The sequence below is a fragment of the Mirounga angustirostris genome, unplaced genomic scaffold (assembly GCF_029215605.1).
Source record: "Mirounga angustirostris isolate CCGP_5_RB_7025 unplaced genomic scaffold, mMirAng1.0.hap1 SCAF_17, whole genome shotgun sequence".
NCBI classification, from domain to species: domain Eukaryota; kingdom Metazoa; phylum Chordata; class Mammalia; order Carnivora; family Phocidae; genus Mirounga; species Mirounga angustirostris.
This window is the reverse complement of record NW_026991725.1, coordinates 6,733,468-6,753,696: the sequence shown is the minus strand read 5'-3', so window position 1 is coordinate 6,753,696 and position 20,229 is coordinate 6,733,468. Positions and strand designations below refer to the sequence as shown.

Genomic DNA, 20,229 nt, shown 5'->3' with positions numbered 1-20,229 from the left:
CGAGCCCCACATCGGGCTCCCTGCTCAGTGGGAAGCCTGCTTCTCCCTCTCCCACTCCCCCTGCTTGTGTTCCCTCTCTCGCTGTGTCTCTCTCTGTCAAATAAATAAATAAAATCTTAAAAACAACAACAACAACAACAAATGAGAAAACCCAGGCTCAGGAGATCTTTCTCCGTGAAAGGCAGAGGCAGAGGCAGAAGCAGGACCCAGGTCTGCCTGACTCCAGCCCCTGGGCACTCTGCCTTCCTGAGAGCTTCCTTCCCAGAGAGCCGCTCCTTAGTCCTGGTCTCCAGGGCAGCCCCACTCACAAGAATCCAGGCTCTGGCTGGCTGCTCCAGCTTAGAACATGAATCCAGACATCCCGACAGGAACAAGCCATCTACTGCTGGAGTTCACACGGGAGACCCCACAGACCTGCAGCTGGACAGAAGCATCCCCCAGCGAAGCCTGCACTCTGCCCTGAGCCTGAGCAGGGCGTGTAGCAAGCATGCTGGGCTGTGAAGAGCCAATGCAGGCTCAAACCCGTGGCCTGGTCTTTGGTGGCACTGCTGGGCTCCAAGTTACAGGCTCACCTCCATTGCCCCTCCTCCCATGAATCCTGACTGTCCCCACTCCCCCATTTAGCTCAGCTCTGTCCCCCACCCTCTAGGAGGTCTGCTCTCTGGGTCCACTCCAAACAGATTTCTTTACCCCGAAAAGCGCTACAGCTGTTCCCTGCAATCATGCTAGTCTCTGGGCAAAGGCAGGCTTCCATCAAGAGGCAATGAGAACATTTCCAAAGCCTGGACACCCAGATCAGAGAGCTCACTCGGCACTTGGCACCTGGGCCCCCCCATCACTGGTGCCTTTGAATTCTAGGAGCCTGGGGAATCTCATGCAAGTCACTTCACTCTTATCCCTCCATGGGTGATAAGAAAAGGGGTGACTATCTCCACTTCACCAGCAGGGAAACCGAGAGGAAACTTCTGGCCTTGTATTCATCTTGCTAGTTCATCCAGCTTCTACTCATGTGCCAGCCATCCATGGTGGGATGCTTCCTGCTGAACCCCACTCCCATCTCACCACAGTGGCCCCCATAACAGCACAGCAGTAGCCCCCAGTGAGGAGGAAGTCCCTGTTCCAAAACCCTGGTTCACAAGCCTACTGTCTTCAGCCCCTCCAACAAACCAGGACATCAGCCAGCAGGTCTGAGGAGCTCTGGCCTTCACCCATGTGCCCAATGCTCCCAACATCCACTCCCCAGCTCCCCTCCTTCCCACCTCCTACTCCCAGCCTCCCTCTCAGTGGAACTGGCCCCAACCCCCAGCTCCATGGGGTGGGCTTGAGTCAATCAACACATCCCACTGACCCAATCTAGGCCAAGGGGAGAGAGGAAATCCCAAGCTTTGTGTGGGAACTACCACAGAGGAGACCCTCTCTTGCCCAGCATGGTGAGGCCTGAGGGTGTAAGGGCTGGAAAAGCTGCAGCCACTTTGCTGTCACATGGGCGAGTCTGGAACTGCCAGGGGCTTCTTTGGGTATGTGCTGACACTACAGAAGGCAGAACCAAAAGACAAAGAGAAACCGAGTCCTTCTGAGGCCTGGACTCCTTCAACGCTGCAAGCCAACCGATCCCTTTAATCGCATAAAGAGGACTTCTTAGCCATAACCCCCGAACAGACCCCTCCCAGCGGTCAGGGCCCCAGAGTGCTCACCAGGCTGACAAAATCCTGGTAGCAGATCTGCCCGTCTGCATGGCTGTCGGCGAGAGCCAGGAGCACCTCCCTTTTGTGCGGGTCCAGCTTGGAGCCGTGGCTCTCCAGGAGGCTCCGGAACTTGCCTGTGCTGATGTAGCCTGTGTTCCCAGGGTCAAACTGAGGGGGAAGCACAGACAGCAGGGGGGTCAGTGGGGCCCTGCAGGTGCCTGTCTCCATCACCACTCACTGGATCCTGTCCCCAGCCCCTCTACCAAGAGGCCCAGGACTCGTCTGGGATGTGTCCAAGGCCCCCATGGGAGACATCCAAATAGGGCATGGACAACCACTTAAAGACCTAGAAGGCCCTGGAGCCCTTTGAGATCGCCCAATCCAACCAACTTGTGCGTGGATAGGGAAACTGAGGCTCAGAGAGGTTAAGCTCCCTCCTGTCTACCCCTAATCCTAACCCTGGACAAGAGGAAGAGCAGGAAGAAAAAGGCAACGAGGGGAGGAAGATGAGGAACTTCTGGGACTCGGGCCAGAGGGACTCCAGTGGGGGATGCTGAGTCCCCAGGGCTGCAGGGAGCAGGGGCCCAGCCTTGCAAATCCAGCCGCACCTGCCTGCCAGCGCCTCTCACACCCACACTCACATACACCCACAGCCATGCACACGGGCCTGGGTGGGGCTCCTCAGAGATACTGTGCAGCTTTGCACACCTGCGTCCCTCAGCCTGGGGGCCCCTTGCCCCCTCATCTCCCAGGGAGACTCCGACTTACCCCGCCCAGCGACTCTGTGCAGTCTCAGGACTCCCCAGGACACAGGCTGCTCGGGCTGCATCCCCCACCCCCGCACATCAGACAGACCTCTGGCCACCAGCCTGCTCGGCCCCCTCATCTCCTACCTGGGCCTCCTCACTGGGCTGGTGGCACAGGGGTACCCCAGGATTTAGCAGGAGCCTGGCATGACTGGCACTTGGTAAACATTTCCTGGGCAGATACATAGTGGGTGTTGGATGAACAGAAGGGTACTAATCTTCCAGGGAAAGTATCATCGGTTCAGGTAGAAAAGGATCTCATTCATCTCTCCCAGAAAAGTCCCTAGCCTTTCCGTGCCTCTCCTGCAGGCCCTCCTTCCTCACAGAGCCCCCCCAGCACACGCCCTGCTAGAGAATGACGAGAACCGTCTCTCGCCGATGTCGGCAGCTGTCCTGTCCACCAAGAGTCTCCCCACATGATGTTGCTGTGCCTCCAGACGTTGTAGGGGGCGGCTGAGATTTCAAAAGGCAAACACACTGTGGATGTCCTTGTGTGCAGGATAGGGGAGCCCAGACGACCAAGCCCACGTTTCCCCCCTTTTCTAGAGAAGGTCAATGGAGACTATTTTAGGAAGGCTGATTTGGTGTGCAGTACCTCTAAGACAACCCAAAAGAAATAGCCAAGAGTCACAAGTCTTGGGCTATTTAAATTCTTCCCAGAACTCAACGAGGGACGACATCCCTAAAGAGGCTTGTTTAAAAATCGGCATGTGTCCCCACCCTCCATTCCAAATACCAGGTTCCAGGGATGACACCCATTTGGTTCACACCACTGAGTATTTCAGGAAACGCAGGGACTCCCTACACCGTAAAGATCTTTAAGAATAAAAATTTGCTGTTTTCATGGGGCCAAACACTTTTCTAAGTGCTTTATGTCTGTAATTTCTCTGACCCCCGACAACAACTTCCAGAAGCAGGTCCTATTTAACTAGCCCCATATTACAGATGAGGAAATCGAGGCACAAGGAAAGGAGCACTGAGAGGTAGGGGACATGCCTGGCAAACAGCATGCTGCACCCCAGCGGCTTAGCACTGGTGGCCACTGACCTTCAGCCTCCAGGGGCTGCTCTGGGGCTCTGAAGCAAAAGTGAAGGATCAAAGAGGCGAGGGGAGGGAGAGGAGGGGGGCTCATGGGCCCACCCTACACAGATTTTGAAAGCAGGAGAGAGCTGCACACGGCCACAGTTCTGACCCCCCGATGCTTAGATAGGAAAGTGAGGCCTGGATGGGAAAGTGGCAATGACAGCCAGTGAGGGTCTCCTGGTACCTGGGACCCCCCCTTGCATCCCCACAGGCTGACACAGGCCTCCTGACTCACTGGCCTGGCCTCACATGGCCCCTTGTGCTGGGTGGGCTGAGGGTGGGGGTGAGGGGTGGAGATGGAGAAGCAGCCCCGAGTCCCGGGGAAATCCACTTTCCCCCCAGTGCCACCCACCCCCTATGAGCACTGCAGGGGGGCAGTGAATACCCGCAGCACGGAGTCTCTTCTGACCGGGTCTGGGGGAGGAAGCCCAGTGGCCTCTCATTCAAGAGCAGGGACACCAATCCCCTCCCAGGGGCTGCCTCAGAGGCTTGGGAGGGCAGTGGGGTGGGGGACTGGGATCAGGCAAGGGCCCCTCTCCCCTTGTTCTAGCTCCAGACAAAGAACCACCTGCTCCCCAGCTCTCCCTCCCCCCCTCCAGGGCTCCCTGCTGTTGTCCTAGTGACAGGGGCTGCCCTGTGGCTCCAGGAGCCCCCCACACCCCTGCCAGTCCTGCCCCCAGCACATTACAGGCTCCAGACTATGGAGAATGAGCTGGGAACAGGCCAAGTCTCCCTTCGCTGCCAAAACTCTACCTTTCGTGCCAGGGCCAGACAAGCCAGACAATGGGGGTCATCGCTACCCTAATAATGAGGCCTCAGGGATGACGGAGGGTGCCTAGCGGGGAGGGAGAGGCAGGGAAGGGGCTGGCTCCACACAGGACACCTTCTACACCCCCCCGGGGCCCCCACCACCTGGGAGGATGAGGGCCGGAGCAGAGGCAGACTGTGGGTATGGGGCACGGCAGGGTGGGGGCGGGGAGCAGAGGGAGACAAAGGGAGAAAGAATCAGAGAGAGAGGACATGAGCAGAAGGTGGACAGAGGTAGGTCCCTTGCCCCAGAAGAAAACTGAGAGCTTCAAAAGGAGGCTTCACGGAGCAAGGCAAAATCCCATTCTTGTTTCAGCCACTAACGAGTTTGTATAACTCAGAGTAAACATCTCAAGCCATAATTGCCTCATCTATCAAGCGTGCCTCGCGTCCCCTCAGGTTGCAGCGGGTTAGAGCAAACGCAGGGCAGCAGGGCCAGGGCGGAGACTCAGTGTCCAGCTCTTCTTGCCTCATTCAAAGCAAAGCAGGGAGCAACCCTGTAACAGGGGCTTGGCTGGCCCTTTGGGCACACTTCCTGCCTTTGGGACTCCTTCGAGGCCAGGTATAGGGCGTGGTTTGGAGCTTTTGGGAAAAGAAACCCTACAAATGCAATTTTCCTCACTAATAATGTGCTGAAGGCCCCAAAGCTCCCCCACCCCAAGCCCTGGATTCATCCAGTTTTAGCAGTGGGTCGCTCTCGGGATGAGGTCTGGGCAGGTTCCAGGCAGCCTGACGAGGGCTGGGGTGTGTGTGTGTGGTGGGGGGAGTTGGGGACAGTGGGCTGTGAAAGGGCCACAGGCAGGGGCCCAGCGGGGAGCCAGGAGTCAGGAGCATCCTCGCAGCTGCCTCCTGACTAGGGCCCAGCACTGTGGAGGGAGGGGGCAGGCCAAGCCCACATTCAGCCCGAGCGGAGGATGCTGGCCTCAGGGGGAGGAGAAGACGCAGAGTGAGGGCTGACCCTCCCTCGGCTCCCGCCCACCTGCCTCCGCCATGAAAAGAGCTGCCAGAGGCTCTCAAGGGACGTTTAATCCCAGCACCATCCAGCCCTCTGGCCCCTTAATCCTCCAGGTCGCCAGTTTTCCCCAGCCTGGGGCCCCACAAACGCCCTGTCCCGGACTGCATCTCCCGGCCTGGACCCCTTCCTGGTGCACTCTTTTTTTTTTTTTTTTTTTTCCAGTTATATATGGTTTATTTTTTTAATATTTAATAAAATTTTCATTTTCTTTTTTCTTTTTTAATTTTTTTATTCTTATGTTAATCCCCTTACATTACAACATTAGTTTTAGATGAAGTGTTCCATGATTCATTGTTTGTGCACAACACCCAGTGCTCCATGCAGAATGTGCCCTCCTAAATACCCACCACCACCTGGTGCACTCTTGACCTAGACTGGGGCAAGAAGCCGCCACATTCGGACTGCTGCCACCTAGGGCTGCTTCCCTTCTCTGGGGCAAGGAGCAGGGGGAGGGTTTCAGAAAGGGACCCTGCCCCCAGCTGCTTAACCACGCTACCTCGGTTTCTCTTCCAATCATATGGTAGGAACTGTCCCTTCTCAGGGTGACGTAAGGGTGTCCATCCCCATCCCTGCACACACAAGCACACCATACGCAAATGGGGGTTGGGGAAAGAAATCCACAACCAAGGGGCGCCTGGTGGCTCAGTCGGTTAAGCGTCTGCCTTTGGCTCGGGTCATGGTCCCAGGGTCCTGGGATCCAGCCCCGCATCGGGCTCCCTGCTCCACGGGAAGCCTGCTTCTCCCTCCCCCACTCCCCCTGCTTGTGTTTCCTCTCTCGCTGTCTCTCTCTCTCTGTCAAATAAATAAATAAAATCTTTTAAAAATATATTTTATTTATTTATTTGAGAGAGAGGGAACACAAGCAGGGGGAATGGGAGAGGGAGAAGCAGGCTCCCCGCCGAGCAGGGAACCCGACGCGGGGCTCGATCTCAGGACCCCAGGATCATGACCTGAGCCGAAGGCAGATGCTTAATGACTAAGCCACCCAGGTGCCCCAATAAATAAAATACTTTTTAAAAAGAAATCCACAACCCATACAGCCCATGGGGGCAGCCAATCTTCTCTCCTTGGTCAAAGGGCTGATGGGACATTTGGGATCAGGATGAGGCAACTCGCATCGGGGGTGTGCTATCAGAGGGATCCAGTGTCAGTGGCAAGAGGGGCAGCAGGCCAGGGAATCGGAATTCATGGTCCGGGAGAGCTGACAGGAATCTCTATGGTTCTCAAACTGCTCTGCAGAGTTTTAGGGGCTCTGACACCCCGAGAGGGTGGGAGGGGGTCACTGAGCAGACCCCATTCTGGAGTTGTTTCATGTACTGGCTTTCTGCATAGTACTCGGTTGAACAACATGATAGAAGCTACATATTTGCAGAATGGCTTCTAGGTCTCAGGTATTACCTGACTGAAACCTCAGCTCACCCCATGTCCTAGTTTGCCGGAGACCTACTGTCTGAGCATGATTATTACCAGCACCCCTTTCCCCCTCAAAAATGGTCCCGAGTTGGATGATAAATTAGGTGGTCTCCCATTTAACCCTCACAACAAAACTCTGAGGTAGATGCTATTATGAGCTCCATTTTACAGGGGGGGAAACAAGGCCTGGAGAGCTGAGTTGGCCACGTTGGAACAGCCAGCAGTTGGTGCAGATGGATTCACATCCAGGCAGAGGGGCCTGCGGCCTGCCCCCTCCTATCATAAGGACCATGTGGCTAAAAACGGTTTGAAAGACCCCAGTCCAATCCAGTCCTTTGTTCATGTAACAAATATTTACCAAGGATCGGCCATGTGCCAGGCATTGCACCTCATTTTCTGGACAGGGAAACAGGTGCAGAGAGCAAAAGAAACTAGCCCAAGATTACAGCTCGAGTTAGTGGTCAAGATGGGAACGGTTCTGGGTCCCTCCATGGGAACCTGCCCCAGTCTTGCCCTTCCTCGTCTTTCTTTGTCCTGTCTTGTGTATGAAATATGGTCCCTGGTTCAGAGTTTCCCCATGTGTAAAACACACATAAGGTTTCCAAGGTCCCATAAGTTTGGGAAACCCTCTGGAAGGGCCTGATGCATAAAACCATACTAAGGGCTCTGCAAGTTCTCACAGTGAAGAGACGTGTCTGATTTTGTTCAGCCCAGTATTTTCCAAACTTATTGGACCTTTGGGCATCATACTTTCCACAGCAACATGCCACAGAACACTCTTTGGGAAAAATGCATGAGTCCATAGAGTCATTTCTTCCTTTTGTGGAACCCGGCCCCTCTGCCCATGGTTCCAAACCAGCCTTTCACCTTCATTTCCTGAGTGGCAAAGGCCCTCAAGTCCATCGACAGTTTGTCTGGAGGCCTGCCACAGTTAGAAATCTGCCGGGCCCAGGCCGCAGCCCAAGGGGTAAGGGGGATGCTGCCCCGGAGAGGCTGAAGAATCAGGGACTGGCCTAAGGGAAAGGCTGGGCTGAGCTCATAGAGAACAGCCCTGCGGGAGCCGGGATCTGCCTGCTCAGCACCCAGGACAGCGGCGCCATGTTCCCCAGCCCGCCCCCTCCCGCCGACAGCCAGGGAGCCAGGCCAAGCTTCAGAGTTTACCCAGCAGCAGTGAAGCATAAGAAAAAGAAGAAAGGAACACACTTATTTTATATCTATTACGTATGTGTGAATTGGACAAACTGCATTTCCAGGACAATTGCACGTCTGATCCCTGTTCCCAACACACGAACTCCCTTCCTGTCCCAGGCCGACCCTCTCCCTCTCCTGGATGTAGAGGCCCAGGATCTCAGTGAAGGGTGAGTACCTTCAAGGACCCCGAAGGAAGCACGTGGAGTGCCATCCTGGTGGAGACCTCTCCAGTCCAGAAGGTCGGGACCTGGGATCTAAGGAAGGCTCCCATCCCTGGCCCCAGTGTCCTCTCTCTGTCCTCCAAGACAGAAGGAGCCCGGGGAAGTGACCACATGGCATGCATGCAGGGGGCAGGGCAAAGCACAGGCAGTTGCCCCTCTCCACTTTGGGGACAGTTAGCAAGCCTCATCTGCTGGGTCCTTGCATCATTACCCGGCTTCTGAACAGAGATGAATTAATGAGGCTACCCAGGGGCTTAGGGCTCAGCAGAGCTGTCCCCACCCAACAGCCAGAGCCCACCAGGGAACTCTGGCCCATTATGGATATTTACTGCCCCATAAATTAGGTCCAGGCCTGCAGCTGCTGAGGTCAGGAGGTGAGGTTATGGGAATAGCAGCTTTCTCTTCCAGTTCTCCTTCCTCGCAAATGAGGATGCTAATTCTCCCCATAGAGAAAACCACCTCACGCCAGTCCCCTGATTCTGAAATACTGATTTTTCACAAATATCTTATTACTTTTATTCTCACACCAACCCTAGAGTGAGTGATTAGTCCCGTTTAACAGATATGGAAACTGAGGTTCACAGACATAAACAGTTTGCCCAGGGGCCCTCCCAGTGAGTGGAGGGGAGCACCATCTGGCTTGCTCAAACTGGGGCTGGAGTGGATTTTCAAACCTCAAGCCTCCCTGAGCAGAAGAGAGACCAGTTCCTGAAAACCAGGTTCTGACCCTCCTGTCCTTGGGTCTCCCCACATGGAGGCACGAGGGACCCTTGTGCTCCCTTGGGATTTGGCCAGGCCAAGGCCTCTGACAGCTGGAGAAGCTTCTGTGATTCTAGGATTCCCAGCTGTATTATTTCTGTTCTTTCAGCTGCCATGGAAGGGGTCTGGGGGGAGGCAGCTCGTCCCTCTCAGGAGGTTTCTCCCTGAAGTCCCAAGACGCGCTCCTGAGCATCCTTGCTCCCCATAAGTCAAACAGCTGAACCCAGCTCTGAGGTTGGCAACCTGGTTAGGGAGCTAGAATGCCCTTCCCTCAGCAGAGAAGCGGGCATCCTGGCCTGAATCCAGGCTGAGTTGCTGGATAATGGGCATGTTTCCAGAAACCACCCAACTCTCTCAACACCTGGGCTGGAGGGGAGGAACGCCCAGACTACCCACCCCCATATAGGAAGCTGGGGTTAGGAGGGCAATGAGGGGTGGGGGCTGGCGCCTTCCTCCAGGCTTTGTCTCTTTCCAGCCTCACAGCCTCTTGGAAGACCTTGCTTCTCCTTTTCTCAGAGTCCCCCAAAGAAGGCCCTGAAGACTCTGAGAGGGCAGCTGGGGGCTGTGACTCAGAGGCAGGTCCTTTGGGTCCCCAGGAGCAGATGCACTGCCCGGGCTGACTCATCTAGGCACAACCATCACAGCCGCCTGGGGACCAAAGCTGAGTCATAGCCACGAAGGCAGGCATCCAGGCCCAGGGGGGCAGCCACTGGCAGGGAGGGGTGGGATTGGGTACAACCAGGGGGCAGGGGGCTGACACCTGCCCCATCCCTCCTTTCAGCCTAAACCCATTTCCTCCCGCTGCTTCTCCTGGAAGCCACCGAAGGGTCCCTTGTTCCCCAGAAATGAGAGGGCTGAGAGATCCAGGGAAGAGGGGAGTGGGAGCCGGGCAGGTAGGATAAACGGTCACCAAACACTTTCACCTCCTGGGGGCCCTCCGCCCCGTTTCAAAAACCACCTGAAGCCATGTGGACAAAGACATACAGCCCCTTCTGCAGAGGACCCTTATTTGCTTTGGGTCTCTGGGCAAGCCCTTCCCCTTTGGGCCTCAGTGTCCTCTTCTGTAAAGAGGGGATAGCACCACTCACCTCACAGGGATGCTGAAAGATCAAAATGAGATGAGGACCTATGTGCATGCAGTAGGCATTCAATAGTTGCTCCCTCAAAGAAATATTTCCCGACTCCAACCTGTAACTTGCTTCAGAAAAGCTGGCGGGACAGAGGTGGTGGCTACCCCTAGTTGTTCACAACTCAAGATATACATGGACTCATTTCCGTAACACAGAAGAGTGCCCTATTCTCACGGGAGGCCACCAGGAACTGCCCAATGGGACACCAGGCAGAGGAGGCTGGCTCCGGGCTCTGGTCGCCTGATGGCCGGACCCTTCACCCTCAGCCGTGCAGGCATGCAGCCAGTGAGCAGAGGGGACACTTGGGCGCCACCCCCATCCCAGGCAGCCTTTGTCCCAAAGCTTCCCTCCTTTCCCTGCGGAAAGTTCAGAAGACATGTGGAAGAAGCCAGCTCGATAGGGCAGAAGGAACCCCAGACTGGGGATCTGGACACTAAGATTCCCCACCTAGAACTATTACGTGTCAGAGGTTCTTCTGAGAACAGCATCCATTTCCTTAAGTTCCAGGGACAGGACATGACGGCCATGTTTATCAGGCGCTCACTTGGTGCTGTGGCAAGTTCTACCCGCATGCCACGTCCTGGGCCGCACGCCAACCCTGAGGGAAGGGAAGTGTTCTAGGCAGCTCCCAGGTGAGACAATGGAGGCTTGGAGAGGTCCCCTGGCCTGCCCACTGCCACACAGCTGGGAGCAAAACTGGGACCTGAGCCAGATACACATCTGTCCTCGCCGCTGCTCTAGTCACTCAGGACGCCAAGTAAGCAAACGGACGCCTGGGAACACAGGTCAGAGGGGAGCACAACTGGGCTCGAGTCCCAGCTCTGACATGACTGCACTAAATGATCTCAGAGGGCCGCTGACCTCTGCTTCCGCCTTGGCAAAAGGAACAGATTGGACAAGATGCTTCCACCAACCTTCTCCTAACCTATGGTCCTTGAGGTGGGAGCAGCCCCGGAGGGGCCAGCGTGAGCAAGGCAGCCCCACCCAGTCAGGGCCTGCGTGGGGAGGAGATGCTTGGACCCAAGACGACACACTCGGGGCTGCAGTCTGATGTGTCGTCTGCTTGAACGTATGTGTGCCCGTTATGTGGGCAGGCAGCATGCAGTTTCAGGTCCCTGGGCCCCACCGCTCAACTGTCACCAAATGTAGTTCTGTGAGAGGTCAGGGATAAAAGGGTTAATTCAGCATGGCTGCCAAGGTCACTGGGGCAGGAGCAGGATAGGAAAGCTCCCTTTGTGCTGGTGGAGGCACGTCCACAGCCTCAAGCGCCCTGGAGGCCACCTGATAAGGGGTTGGAGGTGCAGAGCCTGAGCAAACCCGTGGCTTTGTCCTTCTCTGGGAACCTCTTTCTGCCGGCTAATCGTGTGTTCCAGGGGGCCGCCATCAATGCCCTGCCTCCGGGGCAGGTGTTTTCGCTGTGGCCCCTTGCTAATCCATTCGGTGGCCCCATATGAACCTCTTTTCAGCTCCCAGAACTTAAGCCAGCTTGCGGGAGAACTGCAAATGAGGATGACTTCTGGGTCAGGCCAAGGGAAGACCCCAGGCTGGAGAGAAGGGGGCCGAGCAGGGGAGACACTTGGGGAAAGCCAGCAGGAAAATCCTCCAGGCTCAGAAGTGGCTCTCTTTCCAGGAGCCTGGATTGGGCAGGAGCTGGTTTAGAGAGGCCGCTGCTTTCCCTGTGGGGGCCTGGATCTCAGAAGCAGCCCCGTGCATCTTCCAGCAAATTCTGATTCCCAGTTAAGAGACAGCTGTTGAATGTCCACTGGATATCAGACACTGTAAAGAGTCTCCACTTCCATCTAATTCCTCCTATTGTTCCTGGAGTTCAAGATCACTGTCCTTATTTTACAAATGAGGAAATCGAGGCTCAGAGAGCTAATGCCACTTGGCCCCAGTGACAAAGGCATAAGGCTTGAAGCCAGGTCCATCTGACTCCAAATCCAGGCTTTTGCACCCAGCAGGTCGTCTCAGTTGCTCTGCGTGCTGGTTGTAGCACGTTCATAATTTCAGTGGTGGGACAGCCACAACTTGTCTGCTCTCCTTCTGGGAGATTAGCAAAGTTGGGGCTCTTATGGGGGCCTGAGAAATGCATGCTCCCAGTGGAAGGGGGGAAAAAACCCAAATTACTTCCAATCCTTCTTTTTCCTTCTCACTCACCTGAGCTCAAAAGCAACTGTGCTTTGTTGACTTAACAGAACTCTGCTCCAAACACTTTTGCTCATTAAACATTTGCATATCTTGAAGGTAGATCTTGAAAGTATTTTAAGGGTGAACCTGGAAATGACTTTCCCACCCTGGAAGCCCTTTAGGGGTTAAGTGCATTCAGGTCCAGTATCTGCCATGGACCCGCTCTTTGACCTTGGATCCCTGAGTTGGCACCTCCCTAGAGTTCGGGAAGGGACTGAGACTGCCAAAACATAACCTGAAAAAGAGGAGCCTATGGAACAACATAAAGCAAGAACTGAAGGGCACATTACCTGCGCAAAATTACAAACATCAGCACGATAGATGAGACAAAGAATAAACTGGCCCCACACATATAAAAATTTACCAAGTGATAAAATTTTCTAAACACATTAAAGGAAGTGTTTCTTGGGGCGCCTGGGTGGCTCAGTCGGTTAAGCGTCTGCCTTCGGCTCAGGTCATGATCTCAGGGTCCTGGGATCGAGCCCCGCATCGGGCTCCCTGCTCAGCGGGGAGTCTGCTTCTCCCTCTCCCTGCCCCTCTGCCCTTCCCCCCTGCTTGTGCTCATGCACTTTCTCTCCCTCTCAAATAAATAAAATCTTAAAAAAAATAAAATAAAGGAAGTGTTTCTTAATAAGTGCTGGCATAACTGGATAGAAACAAGGTCTGGATGGAGTAAAGGGCTGGATGATTTCTTTAGTCACAGAAACTGTAGTAGGAAATAGAAATGCATATTTATAAGATCTAAAGAGGGATGAAGACTGGGGTGCTTGGCAGGTTCAGTCGGAAGAGCATGCGACTCTTGGTCTCAGGGTTGTGAGTTTGAGCCCCATGTGGGGTGTAGAAATTGCTTAATAAATAAACTTAAAAAAAAAAATGAAGAGGGATGAAGACTGTCTCAGGTCTAAAGCAACAGAAGGAATCATGACGGAAAATCTCAACAGATTCAACTACAGAAAAATAAGACATTTTGTACAATACTACACTCTGACGACAGATTTGTATTTAGGTAACTTTAAAATCTAATATTTAGGAAAACCGTTTAGATCCCAGGCACATGAAAAGATAACTCCCTCAAGCAGAAGTGGAAATAAGAAACAAAACATATGATGGACCATCTAGGGGTTGAAGTGATGACCTCCTGGTTTCCCGCCTACTATAACTTCCAGGACCCACAGGGAAGAAGTCGGGGTGGGGTAAGGAGGGCTGGCATGCTACTCTCCTGCTTGAGCAAGCCAGCCAAATTCCCAGAATATGGGGGAGGGGAGACTCCAAGGGACTGGGGTCATCTGTTTTCTTCACTTCCAACTCCCACAAAAGGCATCCTGACCAATTATTTGAGGGGTGACCACACAGGACCAACAGGCCAAGGTCGTGGCTTCTAGTTCTTGGGGCTTAATTGGCTTCATGCTGGGTCAAAGCTACTCCATATGCTAAAGAACCAGACAGCACAGAGGGAACTGGTGCAATGCCAAATATCCCTAAAACTAGGGGGAGAAGTCCCAGCAGGTCCCAGTTCAAAACTGGGTGATCACTGGTGTTCCCTTGACCAAGAAAGGAAAGGAGGACCAACTTTGGCCAGCTTCTCATCCCATCAACCTCTGGAAGGTGAACACATCAGCTTGTAGAGACTCTGACAGGTGTCATGAACCCCCCACTGACCACAGTTTGGCCAGGGCTGTCCATTTCTGGATAAGGTGGTTGGGGGTGGGGCTGCCTCAACCTCCAGTGAAATGCTCTTTCCTAAGTGCACCAAGGTCCACAATCCTCAAGTCCTACCGTTAAGCAGGCCCACAGGAAAGGCAAAGGGGAAAACCCTTCCAAATTCTGAATAACCTCGCATCCTGAAGCTGCACACCCCTTTGTGAAGCTTCATAGCTATTCTCCAGTTAGCGCCACTGGGGAATGGTCCAGGGGCAGCTTCATGAAGTAGGGGCAAGGAACACAGAGGGACTGGATCTCTGCCAGAGGTCAAGTCCTGCTCAGGAGCAGCTCTCCTTAAACACAAATCACCCACAGGAAGGAAGGTAACAGAAATGGGCTTCTTTTTTTTTTTTTATAGATTTATTATTTTAGGGGCGCCTAGGTGGCTCAGTCAGTTAAGTGGCTGCCTTTGGCTGGGGTCAGCCCCGCATCAGGTTCCTTGCTCAGCGGGAAGCCTGCTTCTCTCTCTGCCTGCCGCTCCCCCTGCTTGTGCAAGCTCTCTCTCTCTCTCTCTGACAAATAAATTCTTAAAAAAAAAAAAAAAGATTTATTATTTTAGAGGGAGAGGGACAAGCAGACTCCTCCCTGAGCAGAGCCAGACGTGGGGCTCGATCCCATGACCCCAAGATCATGACAGCCAAAACCAAGAGTCAGATGCTTAACCGATTGCGCCCCCCACCCCAGGTGCCCCCAGAAATGGGCTCCTAACACCACGTGATGGACGGGGAATAGGCATAAGGCAGAACTTACTGTGAGAAAACAATGGTTTGCCCAGAGTACTTTGGGAGTTTCTTTCCTATAATTAATTTTGTCTGTCTAGCATTGTTTCCGGGTGGGCCTTCCCAGAAGCAGGGGGATGCTCCCTGTGACACGAGGGACCTCCCTCCTGTGGGAGAAAATGGATTTCACAGACCACCCTCGAGTATTAGTTGCTATACATTCTCTCTGCTCTCCTCTCTCTGTTCCAAATTCTTCCTACTGTTGTCCTCCATTCACCCAAATAGTTCCTTTTAAAATGTAAACATACACAGAAAATTAATCAAATGAGGAAGACAGACACAGAGGGAGAAAGAATGATACACTTTGTTCTAGGTTCTGATTCTAAATCTGGCAGGAGGTGTGAAGGGCTGACAGCTTGCTGGTCGTGGTGTCGGTGGCAGCAGGAGGCCCCTCCTGCCTCAGGGCGGCCGCTGTGCTCCCAGGAACTGGAGGGAGAGTGGGTGGTGAGTGGGAGCAGAGGGAGAGATGCGCCACCCCGCTGGGACGGGAGCCGGGAGCCAGTGGATGCTCCCCAAACCACAGCCAGGCCTCATTCTAATGTGGGGGATGCCCGCAAGCACCCCCCAACCCCTGCCTACCACGACTTTCCAGCTGTAATTCCGGGTCTCGGTCCCACTCGGGCACCTGCATTTGGTGGGTTCTTCGCATTGAACTGGTCTGTCACCAGAGCTGTCATTTTTGCCAACACCCCACCCCCCCACCCTGACTTTCCCTTTTTCCTTCCAGGTTCAGAATCCCAAAGTCATCTATGCATTTCGCTCATCTACGCGGGTCCAGTGACATCTTCCAATTCCCCCACTGCCACGTCCCTCTTCCTTTCCGTTCTTGCCATCCTCCATGTTCATTCACTGCAGCAGGTCCCTGCCTACTTTCTCTCATGCCTGCCATCCACCTTACCTCCTCCCCACTAGCAGATAGGACCTTTCCAAAGCATTGCTTGGATCCCTGCTGAAAAAAACTTTCAAAGGCTTTCCCTGCCTACAACAGGATAAGGTCTGGTCCAAGCTACTTTGTCAGCTTCATCTCCTCATCCAACCCAACAGGTTCCCTCTGGCCCAACCAGACTGGGCTCTTAAAGTTGCGCAAACTTCATGGCAATCATGCCCACTGCAGGACCAGAGCGCTCACTAGTCCCCCTGCGCTGGAACATCCCTTGCCTCCTCTCCTCTGCATCCGGGAATGGAGACAGAGAGGGAAATACACAAAAGCTCTCAACACCAGTACTAAGCAAAGAAGAAACTGTTTCCTTGCTGAAGATCAAATGTCCATCAAGAGATTCCAAAGTTGGCATTCCCAACTCCATTCCCCACACCTAGACACTAGGAGTTGCAAACAATCACATACTATTTCCCATAACTCTCATCCCTGCCGCAAAGTTAGAGTCAGCTTTCAAAAGAGCCCATACTGTGAGTCACTCTCCAAGGACAGCAGAGCGTTGACTTCAGTGGTGGCCATGGATCTTTGAAGGTGGAGGTAAAAAAGGAGAGGGGATATTAATCTAAGCCCTTCCCCCACCTCCTCAGTCCCGACTGCAATCATCGCCCCCCCCATCCCCGCATATAGGGAATGTCCCAGGCTTTTGATACCTATTGTGCAATTTCTACATGGTATTTAGAAGGCAGAGTTGGGAAGAGGAGGGAGCAAAGGATCTCTCAGGCGAGCCCACCGCCTACTCCTGAAACCTGGAGAGCAGTGGAGAGCACTGTCGATCAGTCTCGGAGATGCACTAAGCCACGCCCCCACCACACGGCACCGTCTCAGGAGTGCAGAGCTTGGGAAGCCCACGCAAGCAGGGAGACTGATTGTGGGGAGGGCTGGAAGGAAGTGGGGTCATTTAACCGCTCACATACCTGATCAAACAGGACTTTCCAGTGCTGGTAGAGAGGGAGGCCATGCAGAAGAGGAGGAAGAAAAGAAAGAGAAAGAAACACACTTATCACCAAGGACTCTCTAGCCCCTGATATTTCTGACATAGCTTCCCAGCTGCTGCCCAGACTCAGGAACCCGCCACAAGACACCAGGGGAAACCTGGGAGGAGCTCCCCAAATGAGTCTGCCCTAACCAAAGACAGGGAACTCGGGTTGGGGGAGGGGGGGTTGTCCCTCTCTTGGAGTCCGGCGGGAGGAAGGATACGCTGAACAAGGGTGATTCTCAGCAATTACTAAATAAAGGCATCCAACTCTATCCAAGGGCCTCTAACAACTTCTGCCTAAAGCTCATGTCCATGTCTATTCCCACACCTGGGAACCCACCCTGCTGCAACAGTCTCCACCTGCTGGGGGTCAGAGAACCCCCCTACTCAGGAAAACTCAGCCCTGAATAAACCCTAACCGTTGCTGCAGTTTGGGAGGAGGGGTCTCCGGAATGCACTGAAATCTAAACAGTCTCTCCAAGGCTGAATCTAAGTGCTGAGTACACGAGCCTGGTGAGTACAGGGCTTGGGAGCCAGAAGCAGGTGAGAGGTTTAACCAAGGGAGCCAAAGGGGAGGGAAGAGGTTAAGCTCTCCTGGGGCACATTCCCCGGTAGGTTAAGGATCCTGGCTTCTCCATTTCCCTACCCTGAGAGAGGGCTAGGGCAGGGCAGAATGTCTCTCCAGTTTTTCACCTCTATATGCAGGTTAACCTCAGGAGGGAGTAGCTTAAGAAATCCCAGTTCCCAGGACTCCCCAGTGCCCGCTCCACCGATGGCTCCCCAGACCAGAGGGAAGGAGACTCCAGCAGCAGATGGCAGGGAAGCCCTCTGGGGCAGCCCCTCCCCATCCTTGCCCGGGGGACCGTCGCTGGCATCGACTCGGTCTGGGACTCCTGGGCTCTCTTCTGGAAGCGACACCGCTCCCAGCACTCCGCCTCTCCCTCCTCCGGCCGGGTTCAGGGACCCGGGCCGGCTTGAATTTCAATCAGTGTGGCGACAGGGCAGGTGCCGGGAGGGAGCTAATCCGGAAGCGAAGAAGGGGGTCGCCAGAGCGGTCGGCGCGGCCGGGTTCCGGGGACTCTGCGGCGCCCGCTCCTTCCCCGGGCTCAGAGAGCCCGCAGGTCGCGAGCGGGAGGGGAGGGGTAGTCACGGCTGTGACGCGGCCGCCTCTGCGGGAAAACGCCGTGTCCCGGCCACTGCACCAGCCGCGGAGAGGGGGCTCCCGCGGCCGACCGGTCCCCATCGCAGCGGTGGCGCTGCGTCCCGCATGGAAGCCGCGGAGCCCGAGCGGGGGGTGGCGCGCGCGCGTTTGGGGGGAGACCGGTCCCTCCGCCCCCTCCCGCCCGCGGGGACCCGGCCAATCCGGGGCGCTCCCGCGTCACCTTGAAACCTCGAAGTTGCCCCGCGGGGGCGAGACGGGGGCAGCTCCCCCCTTAGTGCCCCCCAGAAAGTTTGCCCGGGCGGGGGAGGGGGCACTCACGTCTTCCGGCGCAGCCGGCGGCTGCTCCTCGGCCTCGGGTTCCAGCTCCTCGATGCGCTCCGCCTCGGCGCAGGCGGCCACTGCGGGGCCCGGGCTGGGGTGCTCGCCCATGCCGACGCGGGGTCCAGGGCCGGCGGGCGGCTGCGGGGCTCGTCCCGGGGCTCCGGGCTAACTTTGCGCCGCGCCGGCCGCGCAGCTCCGGCGGCTCTGTGCGCGCCGCGCCGCCTCCGCGCCAGCCCCGCCGCCCGCGCCCGCCCCCATGGCCCCGGCACCCGCGCCGCCGCCGCCCCGCCGCCCCGGGACGCCCGGCCCCTCGCCGCCAAACTTCTCCGCGCTCGCCGCCCCGCCGGCCTCCGCCTGCGCCCCGGCCTCCACGCCCGGCTCCGAGGCGAGGGTGCCGTTGGGCCGGCCCCGGCCCCCGTGGCTCTCCGCGCTCCCCTCCCGCTTCCCGCGGCCCCCGCTCTGCGCCGGAGTCTCCTCCTCCCCGCGGACTCCTCGGGGGCGGCGCGCGGGCGGGGGCGGGGCTGCTCCTGGGGACCACCGTCCCCCGCCCCCGGCCGCCACCACCAGAGCCAAATCGGTCAGAGCCGCGCGGCCCCGGGAGGGGAGGGCGCAGAGCTGCAGCGGGGTTGGCGGGGAAGGGGCTGCACCTCCCGGGGCGGGGGTGGGGGTGGGGAGGCGGGCTGCGGAGGGGAGCGCTGCGCTGTCCCTGGCCCCGTTACCGACAGCCTCCACGCCGGGCCCGGGTTGGTCTCGGGGCCGGGGTGGGGTGCAGTGCCCACTCCCCGAGACCCACCGGGTTAACGTTCACTTGGAGGCTGCCGATGCGTGAAGGAGGCAGGGGCGAGGCTTTCCCTAAGTTGGCAACGTCGGGGTTAACTGGGAGTGAATTGGGGGCGGGATGCTGGGAGGACAGGATCCTGAACACCCTTCTATCTCTCTTCCCTTCCCTTGGGTCTCAGATTCTGGGATGTCCAGATACGCCCAGTAATTCAGGGATGGGAGAAGTCAGATAGGGACGGTCGGGACCCCAAATCCTAAATTTTGCCCCCCCCCAAAAGAGCTATGTGACCGTGCCCTGGCTTCATCTGACCAGGTTGACAGAGGCAAGACCAGAGAGGTGCTCCAACTGGGAGAAGGGAGGTAAAGAAACTAAAGCAAGTAGTACTTAAGTTAGACCAGAGGAAGAGGGGATCTTATAAAAAATGGGTGTTGTTTCCCTGCGAGAAAGCCCTCCCAGGAGATTGTCTCCCAGAAGCAGAGGCTCTGCCTGCCAACTGGTCCAGTGGTCGGCTGGGACAAATGCTACCTCTCCCAAGAGGCCCAGGGACTCAGTCCTGGCCAGTCAGTACCCTTCTAGTCCTCCTCCCACCACCCAACACCCACCCACTCACTGGTCTTTGCTCCTCTCTCTCTCCCTCTCAGAAAGGGAGACTCTTAGGGTGCCTGGGTGGCTCAGTCAGCTAAGCGTCTGCCTTCGGCTCAGGTCATGATCCCGGGGTCCTGGGATAGAGCCTCACATCCAGCTCCCTGCTCCGCGGGGAGTCTGCTTCTCCCTCTCCCACTCCCCGTGCTTGTGTTCCCTCTCTCACTGTGTCTCTCTCTGTCAAATAAATAAATAAAATCCTTAAAAAAAAAAAAGAAAGAAAGAAAGGGAGATTTTTCCAACAGTGAAAGTTGGCAATTAATGTCTCATCATCATAAAGCAGACACACAACCCCAGCCCCAGAATCCAACCTGTGACCATCTCACCCAACAATGACTATTCCCCTTAAACACAGAGGAGGAAATTAACTCCGTTCTAATTAGGTGAGTTTGCTACAGACACCAATTTTCATCTCGGTTTCAGAAAGTGTGATCATTTCAACTATTTTTGTTTCTCAGCACCCTCCCCCATCCCTACTCTACTAACAAGTCAAGATCCTGCCAAGATTTCCTTGTAAATAAAACTGTCTGCATAGGGTGTGATTTTGAAAACAGCCTTCAGGGGGACAGAAGAGAGGCCTACTTCTTTGTGGAAAGACGCCCCGCCTGGAAGGACAAAAGGAAGCATGGGGCC

The 20,229-nt window shown here is 55.6% G+C and overlaps 1 protein-coding gene across 3 annotated transcripts in view; it reads right to left on the bottom strand.

Annotated features, from left to right (window-relative positions):
• The window catches only part of RHBDL3 (rhomboid like 3), a 49,158-nt gene extending 30,728 nt beyond the window's left edge, over positions 1-18,430 (bottom strand). The window contains exons 1-3 of one of the 3 annotated variants that reach the window (XM_045889415.3): positions 18,171-18,430; positions 16,629-16,652; positions 1,695-1,853 (exon numbers count right to left, since the gene is read on the bottom strand). In XM_045889415.3, coding sequence (XP_045745371.1) covers positions 1,695-1,853; positions 16,629-16,652; positions 18,171-18,281 — 294 coding nt within the window. In that variant the 5' untranslated portion in view covers positions 18,282-18,430. The remainder of the gene's footprint in view (positions 1-1,694; positions 1,854-16,628; positions 16,653-18,170) is intronic. The other 2 variants (XM_064582165.1, XM_064582166.1) reach the window with 2 other exon arrangements.
• Between the last annotated feature and the right edge of the window lie 1,799 nt (positions 18,431-20,229).